The 11,479-nt window shown below is 41.1% G+C and overlaps 1 protein-coding gene across 1 annotated transcript in view; it reads left to right on the top strand.

The window, feature by feature from the left end:
• The first annotated feature begins 309 nt into the window (after positions 1 to 309).
• Positions 310 to 11,479, top strand: part of LOC118365098 (zinc finger protein 665-like) — a 30,409-nt gene continuing 19,239 nt past the window's right edge. Inside the window, exon 1 of the mRNA XM_035747047.2 lies at positions 310 to 878. Coding sequence (XP_035602940.2) covers positions 566 to 878 — 313 coding nt within the window. The 5' untranslated portion in view covers positions 310 to 565. The remainder of the gene's footprint in view (positions 879 to 11,479) is intronic.

The following is an 11,479-nucleotide window of genomic DNA, read 5'->3' as shown; positions in this document are numbered from 1 at the left end:
GACAAAGTCGTGAACATTTTGAAGAATTGAATAACCCACGTTTTGGCTATGCCTCTGGGGTCAAAATGATGTCAGAACTATGGTTCAATGCAAATGTGTAGTGGGTGTAAAGTTTGTTTTAAATTCTCACGCATTAAACACGAATTAATTAACACATGCTTCTCTTCGAATGACTTAATATAATATTAAACTTTTATGAAATAAATGAAAAATAAACGTTTGGTTCCTCAACTACGTTGCCCACTCCAGTTAGCAGATGACTATGTGCGTCTTTTAGGTTCAGGCGACACTGCCAGTGTGACGTATAATCTAGAGGACGGGACGCTCCTTCAACAACAACAGCTAGTCAGACACCTCGGTAGCTTTCTAGCAAACTTAGCTACAACATTCAAGCTCTTTACACTGTTTTGGTGTATATTAGTCGCTGTGTATTAAGTACACTTCTGTCGTATGTACTTGTTGGCCCATTTAATTATATATTTACGTTGTTTGTCAGCTAGCTGGTTTGCTAAGTTAGCTTAGAACTAGGCTAGTCGCTAATGCTAGCTAGCTAACATCCCCGACCATGAGTTCACTAAGCTACTCTCCTGATAAAGAAGAGGTCTGCTGGACGGAGAAAGAAACCCTCGTCAAAGAGGAGGCCGAAGAGGAGGCTGTTACAATACAAAAACAAGTAGAGGGTGAGGCTGTTACCGTGAAAGAAGAAGATAAATACTTTTCAGTGAAAGAAGAGGAAGACACGTTCAGAGTGAAAGAGGAGGATGTTACAGTAAAAGAAGAGAAAGAGGAGGATGCAGTTTTTGGAGTGAAAGAGGAGGAGGGGGAGATGACTGTCACATTGGAGGAAGAAGAGGAGGTTGGAGATCAGTTTAACATCAGTAAGTACCGTCTCTGCAGTCGTTGAACCAATTTGCAGTAAAGGGGTTCTACTCTTTAATGTTGTTCTGTAGGAATGGCTGAAGCTACACTACAAAACTATCAACAAAACGTCGACAATTGATCAAATGCATCCAATGACAATGCCTGAAATACTGAAGTCCTCAATATCTCATATTAGATTAGCAGTTGTTACATCCATTTTGGGACTTGTACATTAATGATATGTACCCAATCAGTTTCTTGAAGAATTCTCTTATAAATGCCTCAGGAGCTTAGTTCAACTGTCATACCCCAGCAGAACCCCAAATATAAGCTTTTTTTATTCTAATGTTTGTCAGTATATATAAACAAACACTTTATATCCTCAAAACATGGTCAAAACTAGAATGTTGATATCATGGAGGGTTGCATTTCTCCAGCCCCATCCCTCAGCTTTTTACCAAAACGGGCAGGGCATATGCTTTGTTATTGTTTCTACTGCTGATCGCTGACCGAGTTACTCCTCAAGGTCCAAGGACTGTATGTTTTTCAGAGGTAGACTGGCTCTGGCAGGTAAAATAGTCAAATAATCCACCTAAATGTGAATCGATTCTCAATTGTGATACGTTTCTGGAAACATAAATCGTAAATCATAAGTCAACATAAGTTCACACAATACTTAAATATCACATCAAAATAATTTCACACAATACTTTCATATCACATCAAAATAATTCCACACAATACTTTCAAATTACATCAAAATAGGTAACCAGTCGCGAAGCCCCAAAAGGTAAACCAAATTATTTTCTCGTCATTTCTCCTTCCTTCAAGCTTCTTTTTCTTCTTTGGACTTTATATGGCGATTGACAACCAACTTTAATGTGCATTACCACCATCAACTGGACTGGAGTGTGGACCTCAGTTCATCTTTCAATCACCCACATGGGTATATACCAAGACAGTCATGAAGAGGGCACAACAAAACCTTTTCCCACTCAGGAGACATTTGGCATGGGTCCCCAGATCCTCGAAAGGTAATACAGCTGCACCATCGAGAGCATCCTGACCGGTTGCATCACTGCCTGGTATGGCAACTGCTCGGCATCTGAACGTAAGGCGCTACAGAGGGTAGTGCAAACGGCCCAGTACATCACTGTTGCCAAGCTTCCTGCCATCCAGGACCTATTTAATAGGCTGTGTCAGAGGAAACGACAAGCGGTACCGGAGCACCAAGTCTTGGACCAATAGTCTCCTCAACAGCTACTATCCCCCCAAGACATAAGACTGCTGAACAATTAATAAAATCGCCACTGGACAATTTACATTGACCCCCTCCCTTTTGTGCGCTGCTGACATTCACTGGTTGTTTGTTACCTATGCATAGTCACTACTCCCCCACCTTCATGTACAGATTACCTCAACTAGCCTGTACCCCCGCACACTGACTCTGTACCGGTGCCCCCTGTATATACCCTCGTTATTGTTATTCTCATTGTGTTACTTTTTATCACAACTTTTTATTTTAGTCTACTTGGTAAACATTTTCTTCTTGAACTGCACTGTTGGTTAAGGGCTAGTAAGTAAATCATTTCACGGTAAAGTCTAAGTTGGTGTCTTGACGGATTTGTGAAAAACGGTTTATCATAAAACACACATATATATATATATATATATATATATATATATATATATATACATACATACATACAGTGGGGAGAACAAGTATTTGATACACTGCCGATTTTGCAGGTTTTCCCACTTACAAAGCATGTAGAGGTCTGTAATTTTTATCATAGGTACACTTCAACTGTGAGAGACGGAATCTAAAACAAAAATCCAGAAAATCACATTGTATGATTTTTAAGTAATAATTGCATGACATAAGTATTTGATCACCTACCAACCAGTAAGAATTCCGGCTCTCACAGACCTGTCAGTTTTTCTTTAAGAAGCCCTCCTATTCTCCACTCATTACATGTTGAGACTCTAGGGGCAGTATTTTCATTTTTATAAAAAAGAAACGTTCCCATTTTAAACGGGATATTTTGTTGGGACAAGATGCTAGAATATGCATATAATTGACCGCTTTGGATAGAATACACTCTAACGCTTCCAAAACTGTAAAGATATGGTCTGTGAGTATAACAGAACTGATGTTGCAGGCGAAAACCTGAGAAAAATCCAATCCAGAAGTGCCCCAGGTTTTGAAAGCGCTGCGTGCCAGTGAGTCCCCATTCAGCTGTGAATGTGCAATGAACCAGGTTACGCTTTCTACGTATTCCCCAAGGTGTCTACAGCATTGTGACGTAGTTTTACCCGTAGGGGGCTACATTGCGCAAGTGGTCACACAATGCTCCTGGAGAGATAATCTTGCTTAAAGTACAGAGGTAGCCATTATTCAAATCACTTCTACTGAGAAACCAATTGTCCCGGTGGATATATTATCGAATAGATATTTGAAAAACACCTTGAGGATTGATTCTAAACAACGTTTGCCATGTTTCTGTCAATATAATGGAGCTAATTTTGAATATTCTTCGCAATTTCCGGTCGATTTCTCAGCCAAACGTGAAGAACAAACGGAGCTATTTCGCCTACAAAAATAATATTTTGGGGAAAAATGAACTTTGGCTATCTACCTGGGAGTCTCGTGAGTGAAAACATCCGAATTTCATCAAAGGTAAACGATTTAATTTGATTGCTTTTCTGATTTTCGTGATAAGGTTGCCTGCTGCTAGCAAGGCATAATGCTATGCTAGGCTATCAATAAACATACACAAATGCTTGTCTAGCTTTGGCTGCAAAGCATATTTTGAAAATCTGAGATGACAGGGTGATTAACAAAAGGCTAAGCTGCATTCCAATATATTTCACTTGTGATTTTCATGAATAGGAAGATTTTCTAGGAAGATTTGTGTCCGTTGCGTTATGCTAATTAGTGTCAGATGATGACAACGGTCCCGTTCACGGAACTGACTCCAACCTTTCCACAATGGCCAAGACCAGAGAGCTGTGTAAGGATATCAGGGATAAAATTGTAGACCTGCACAAGGCTGGGATGGGCTACAGGACAATAGGCAAGCAGCTTGGTGAGAAGGCAACAACTGTTGGCGCAATTATTAGAAAATGGAAGAAGTTCAAGATGACGGTCAATCACACTCGGTCTGGGGCTCCATGCAAGATCTCACCTTGTGGGGCATCAATGATCATGAGGAAGGTGAGGGATCAGCCCAGAACTACACGGCAGGACCTGGTCAATGACCTGAAGAGAGCTGGGAACACAGTCTCAAAGAAAACCATTAGTAACACACTACGCCGTCATGGTTTAAAATCCTGCAGCGCACGCAAGGTCCCCCTGCTCAAGCCAGCGCATATCCAGGCCCGCCTGAAGTTTTCCAATGACCATCAAGATGATCCAGAAGAAGAATGGGAGAAGGTCATGTGGTCTGATGAGACAAAAATAGAGCTTTTTGGTCTAAACTCCACTCGCCGTGTTTGGAGGAAGAAGAAGGATGAGTACAACCCCAAGAACACCATCCCAACTGTGAAGCATTGAGGTGGAAACATCATTCTTTGGGGATGCTTTTCTGCAAAGGGGACAGGACGACTGCACCGCATTGAGGGGAGGATGGATAGGGCCATGTATCGCGAGATACAGGTTAAGGGCCCTGTTGGAGATTGGTGGTTGGTAGCAGAGTCAAGGGAACAAGCAGGGTTGGACACGGCCACATTATTATCCCCACACAGTCTCTGCGGTTCATATGAACCCCATTCCTGGGAATTAGATTTGATTACAAATCTCCCCTGTCTTTTACGACAGAACGGTTCCCACACCGTAGCACTTAGCAGCATAACCTTTGTCATTTTTATAGATGATATCCCACACCGTAGCAGCATAGCCTTTATGTCAATATTGTGGATGACATCCCACACCGTAGCATGTAGCAGCATATCCTTTATGTCATTATTATAGATGATATCCCAAACCGTAGCAGCATAGCCTTTATGTCATTATTATAGATGACATCCTACACCGTAGCAGCATAGCCTTTATGTCATTATTATAGATGACATCCTACACCGTAGCAGCATAGCCTTTATGTCATTATTATAGATGACATCCCACACCGTAGCAGCATAGCCTTTATGTCAATATTATAGATGACATCCCACACCGTAGCAGCATAGCCTTTATGTCATTATTGTAGATCACGTCCCACACCGTAGCACGTAGCAACAAAGCCTTTATGTCATTATTATAGATAGCGTCCCACACCGTAGCAGCATAGCCTTTATGTAATTATTATAGATAGCGTCCCACACTGTAGCAGCATAGCCTTTATGTCATTATTATAGATGACATCCCACACCGTAGCAGCATAGCCTTTATGTCATTATTATAGATGACATCCCACACCGTAGCAGCATAGCCTTTATGTCATTATTATAGATGGCACCCCACACACCATAGCAGCATAGCCTTTGTCATTATTATCGATGACGTCCTACACCGTAGCACATAGCGGCATATCCTTTGTCATTATTATAGATGACATCCCGCATCGTAGCAGCATAGCCTATATATCATTATTGTAGATCACGTCCCACACCGTAGCACGTAACAGCATATCCTTTATGTCATTATTATAGATGGCACCCCACACACCATAGCAGCATAGCCTTTGTCAATATCATCGATGACGTCCTACACCGTAGCACATAGCAGCATAGCCTTTGTCATTATTATAGATGACATCCCACACTGTAGCACGTAGCAGCATAGCTTTTATGTCATTATTATAGATGACACCCTACACCGTAGTACGTAGTAGCATAGCCTTTATGTCATTATTATAGAGGACATCCCACACCGTAGCAGCATAGCCTTTATGTCATTATTATACAGTGGGGCAAAAAAGTATTTAGTCAGCCACCAATTGTACACCCACTAAAAAGATGAGGGGGCAATATCATAGGTTTATAACAGACAAAATTAAAAATAGATGACATTTTTCATGAATTTATTTGAAAATTATGGTGGAAAATAGCCTCAATATTTATCTATTTTGTTATATACGTCCCAATGACCGAGCACGTAACAGCTATCCTTTTTCATTATTATAGATGACATCCCAAACCGTAGCAGCATATCCTTTTTTGTAATTATTATTGATGACATCCTACACCGTAGCACGTAGCAGCATAGCCTTTATATCATTATTATAGATAGCGTCCCACACCTTAGATACATAGCCTTTATGTATATATTATAGATGACATCCCAAACCGTAGCAGCATAGCCTTCATGTCATTATTATAGAGGACATCCCACACCGTAGCACTTAGCATCGTAGACTTTATGTAATTATTATAGATAGCGTCCCACACTGTAGCACTTAGCAGCATAGCCTTTATGTCATTATTATAGAGGACATCCCACACCGTAGCAGCATAGCCTTTGTCATTATTATAGATGACATCCTACACCGTAGCACGTAGCAGCAAAGCCTTTGTCATTAAAATAGATGACATCCTACCAATTGCAGCATAGTTCTGTCATTATTATAGAGACATGAGACCGGCAGCATAGCCTTTTTTATTATAGATGACCACACCGTAAACTATAACAGACAAAGCCTTTAGATTAAAAAGAAACATCCTACAGAGGGGCATAGCCTTTATGTTTATTATAGATGACATCCTTAACCATAGCAAGACAAAGCCTTTATATCAATATTATGGAAATCCATTGTAGGATTTTTCACACCGTATTTGGTCAATAACAAAAGTTTATCTCAATAGTTATATACCTTTGTGTCAATGACAGAGGTCAAACGTTTTCTGCCTTTATGTCATTATTTTCACACACTGTTGCTGGTATAGCATATTATAGATGACATCCCAAACCGTAGCATCATAGCCTTTTGTAATTATTATTGATGACATCCTATGTCATTATTATAGATGACATCCCACACCGTAGCAGCATAGCCTTTATATCATTATTGTCGATCATGTCCCACACCGTAGCACGTAACAGCATAGCCTTTATGTCATTATTATAGATGGCACCCCACACACCATAGCACTATAGCCTTTGTCATTATTATCGATGATGTCCCACACCTTAACACGTAGCAGCATAGCTTTTATGTCATTATTATAGATGACGTCCCACACCGTAGCAGCATAGCCTATATATCATTATTGTCGATCATGTCCCACACCGTAGCACGTAACAGCATAGCCTTTATGTCATTATTATAGATGGCACCCCACACACCATAGCACTATAGCCTTTGTCATTATTATCGATGATGTCCCACACCTTAACACGTAGCAGCATAGCTTTTATGTCATTATTATACATTTACATTACATTTAAGTCATTTAGCAGACGCTCTTATCCAGAGCGACTTACAAATTGGTGCATTCACCTTATGACATCCAGTGGAACAGCCACTTTACAATAGTGCATCTAAATCTTTTAAGGGGGGAGTGAGAAGGATTACTTTATCCTATCCTAGGTATTCCTTAAAGAGGTGGGGTTTCAGGTGTCTCCGGAAGGTGGTGATTGACTCCGCTGTCCTGGCGTCGTGAGGGAGTGTGTTCCACCATTGGGGAGCCAGAGCAGCGAACAGTTTTGACTGGGCTGAGCGGGAACTGTACTTCCTCAGTGGTAGGGAGGCGAGCAGGCCAGAGGTGGATGAACGCAGTGCCCTTGTTTGGGTGTAGGGCCTGATCAGAGCCTGGAGGTACTGAGGTGCCGTTCCCCTCACAGCTCCGTAGGCAAGCACCATGGTCTTGTAGCGGATGCGAGCTTCAACTGGAAGCCAGTGGAGAGAGCGGAGGAGCGGGGTGACGTGAGAGAACTTGGGAAGGTTGAACACCAGACGGGCTGCGGCGTTCTGGATGAGTTGTAGGGGTTTAATGGCACAGGCAGGGAGCCCAGCCAACAGCGAGTTGCAGTAATCCAGACGGGAGATGACAAGTGCCTGGATTAGGACCTGCGCCGCTTCCTGTGTGAGGCAGGGTCGTACTCTGCGGATGTTGTAGAGCATGAACCTACAGGAACGGGCCACCGCCTTGATGTTAGTTGAGAACGACAGGGTGTTGTCCAGGATCACGCCAAGGTTCTTAGCGCTCTGGGAGGAGGACACAATGGAGTTGTCAACCGTGATGGCAAGATCATGGAACGGGCAGTCCTTCCCGGGAGGAAGAGCAGCTCCGTCTTGCCGAGGTTCAGCTTGAGGTGGTGATCCGTCATCCATAGCTTTAGCAGTGCGGAGCGCCTCCGTGATACAGAGAAGAGCAGTCTCAGTTGAATGACTAGTCTTGAAACCTGACTGATTTGGATCAAGAAGGTCATTCTGAGAGAGATAGCGGGAGAGCTGGCCAAGGACATTATAGATGACGTCCCACACCGTAGCAGCACAGGCTTTATATCATTATTATAGATGATATCTCACACCGTAGCACGTAGCAGCATATCTTTTATGTCATTATTATAGATGACGTCCTACACCGTAGCACGTAGCAGCATAGCTTTTATGTCATTATTATAGATGACGTCCTACACCGTAGCACGTAGCAGCATAGCTTTTATGTCATTATTATTATAGATGACATCCCACACCGTAGCAGCATAACTTTTATATTATTATTATAGATGACATCCTACAGCGTAGCACGTAACAGCATAGCCTTTAAGTCATTATTATAGATGACATCCTACACCGTTGCACGTAGCAGCATAGCTTTTATGTCATTAAAATAGATGACATCCTACACCGTAGCACGTAACAGCATAGCTTTTATGTCATTATTATAGATGACATCCCATACACCGTAGCAGCTTAGCCGTTATGTCATTATTATAGATGACATTCTACACCTTAGCACGTAGCAGCATAGCCTTATGTCATTATTATAGATGGTATCCCACACACCATAGCAGCATAGCCTTTATGTCATTATTATAGATAGCGTCCCACACCTAAGCTACATAGCCTTTATGTAATTATTATAGATGACATCCCAAACTGTAGCAGCATAGCCTTTATGTCATTATTATAGATGCCATCCTACACCGTAGCAGCATAGCCTTTATGTCATTATTATAGATGCCATCCCACACCATAGCAGCACAGCCTTTATGTCATTAATATAGTGGACATCCCACACCGTAGCAGCATAGCCTTTATGTCATTATTGTAGATCACGTCCCACACCGTTTCAGCATAGCCTTTATGTCATTATTATAGATGACATCCCAAACCGTAGCAGCATTGACTTTATGTCATTATTATAGATAGCGTCCCACACCGTTTCAGCATAGCCTTTATGTCATTATTATAGATGACATCCCAAACCGTAGCAGCATAGACTTTATGTCATTATTATAGATGGCATCCCACACCGTAGCAGCATAGCCTTTATGTCAATATTATAGATGATATCCCACACCATAGCAGCATAGCCTTTGTCATTATTGTAGATCACGTCCCACACCGTAGCACGTAGCAGCATAGCCTTTGTGTCATTATTATAGATAGCGTCCCACATCGTAGCAGCATAGCCTGTATATCATTATTGTAGATCACGTCCCACACCGTAGCACGTAACAGCATATCCTTTATGTCATTAAAATAGATGACATCGTACACCGTAGATGACATGCTATATTATAGATGACATGCCACACCGTAGCACGGATCAGCATAGCCTTTATATCATTATTATAGATGACATTCCACACCGTAGCACATAGCAGCATAGCCTTCATGCCATTATTGTAGATGGCACCCCACACACCATAGCAGCATAGCCTTTGTCATTATTATAGATGACGTCCCACACCGTAGCAGCATAGCTTTTATTTATGTCATTATTATAGATGACGTCAATTACATTTCCTTAGCATGCTCATTAGTCTTTCAGTTGTTATTCTTCTGTTTTTTATCCTCTCATGTTTGTTGTTTAGTAGATATTTCGGTTTATTTTCATAGTTTTTTATAAAAATGTTCCTGTGAAGCCATTGTGTTGCATCCATGTCTGAAATGTGCTGTATAAATAAAGCTTGATTTGATTTGAACGTATTGCAAAAGAAATGAACCGATTCACTGACCAATCAACAGACTCTTGCTAAACCAATTAACAAATATGTGCAAAAGCAACACGTATCGTAGTCAATCTTAGTATGAAAAACAGTATAAAATCAGTATTTCTCCCACTATGTCAAAATAGTGTATGCTATGTAAGTTTAGTATCACTTTTCAACCAACCAATGCATTTGTTGAAAATGAAAAATGTTGAAATCAACAATATGTCAAACGATTCAACTACTGAAAACTGAAACAAAGAATTGGATCAAACAGATCAATTCCACTGGACATTGGATTTGATTCAGACCCTGCCAGCATGGCCAGAGATGTAACTTATAACCACAGAAAAAAAATCCCCACTCCTTTATCAACTAGTCTCTCACTGTTTAACCAGAATATCATGTTATGTTCTGTGTAATGAAACATCACCAAGTGAAATAAAGTTGATAGGATACTCTTAATAGACATTAAATAAAAAATAATTGTCCAGAGATCATTAATTATCATGTTGCTCTGATGAAATGAACTAAATATTTCACAATCATTACCACTGCAGATATTCACAGAGAATAAATACAAGGCTGTAGAGGGATAATTACAGTGCAGTACATGTGTAAACGGTGTCGAGGGGTAGAGGGATAATTTCACTACAGTACATGTGTAGAGGGATAATTCCAGTGCAGTACATGTGTAGAGGGATAATTCCAGTGCAGTACATGTGTAGAGGGATAATTCCAGTGCAGTACATGTGTAAAGTGGGTTGAGGGATAATTCCAGGACAGTACATGTGTAGAGGGATAATTCCAGTGCAGTACATGTGTAAAGGGGGTTGAGGGATAATTCCAGTACAGTACATGTGTAGAGGGATAATTCCAGTACAGTACATGTGTAAAGGGTGGTGAGGGAGAATTCCAGTGCAGTGGTTATTGACTGGAGACTTAAACTGCTGAAAACATGTCCCTAGTGGAATGGCAACAACATGGCTGCTTGTTAAAGAAGAGATGGAGGGAGAGAGAGAGGTAACCATATACATTGCACATGGACCGTAAGAAATCCTGAATGTATTGAATTGCCTGGGGGGGATGTATTAGTTCATAACCCATCATTTATACCTTTTGCTTGAATGGGACGTTTCAGGCAGGCTGGCACGCTTCCTGACCTTACTTCTTACTAGGCAGGAACTGATGGGGATCCATAATAAACCCCAGGAAGTATAGCTGCTGCCTTGGCAGCAACTAATGGGGATCCATAATAAATACAAATACTTGTATCAATATATTTGTGTCTCTTTACTCTCGGATTCGAAAACTCTACGGACAATTCCTTTGACTTGGTTTTTGCTCTGAAATGAGCTGTCAACTGTGGGACCTTTATATACACAGATGTGTACCTTCCAAATCATGTCCAATCAATTGAATTTACCACAAGTGGACTCCAATCAAGTTGTAGAAACATCTCAAGAACGATTAGTGGAATCAGGATGCATCTGAGCTCAATTTCGAGTCTCATTGCAA

The sequence above is a fragment of the Oncorhynchus keta genome, chromosome 32 (genome assembly GCF_023373465.1).
Source record: "Oncorhynchus keta strain PuntledgeMale-10-30-2019 chromosome 32, Oket_V2, whole genome shotgun sequence".
In the NCBI taxonomy this organism is placed as follows: Eukaryota; Metazoa; Chordata; class Actinopteri; order Salmoniformes; family Salmonidae; genus Oncorhynchus; species Oncorhynchus keta.
The sequence above is the reverse complement of the archived record's forward strand: the minus strand, read 5'-3'. Positions and strand labels throughout refer to the sequence as shown.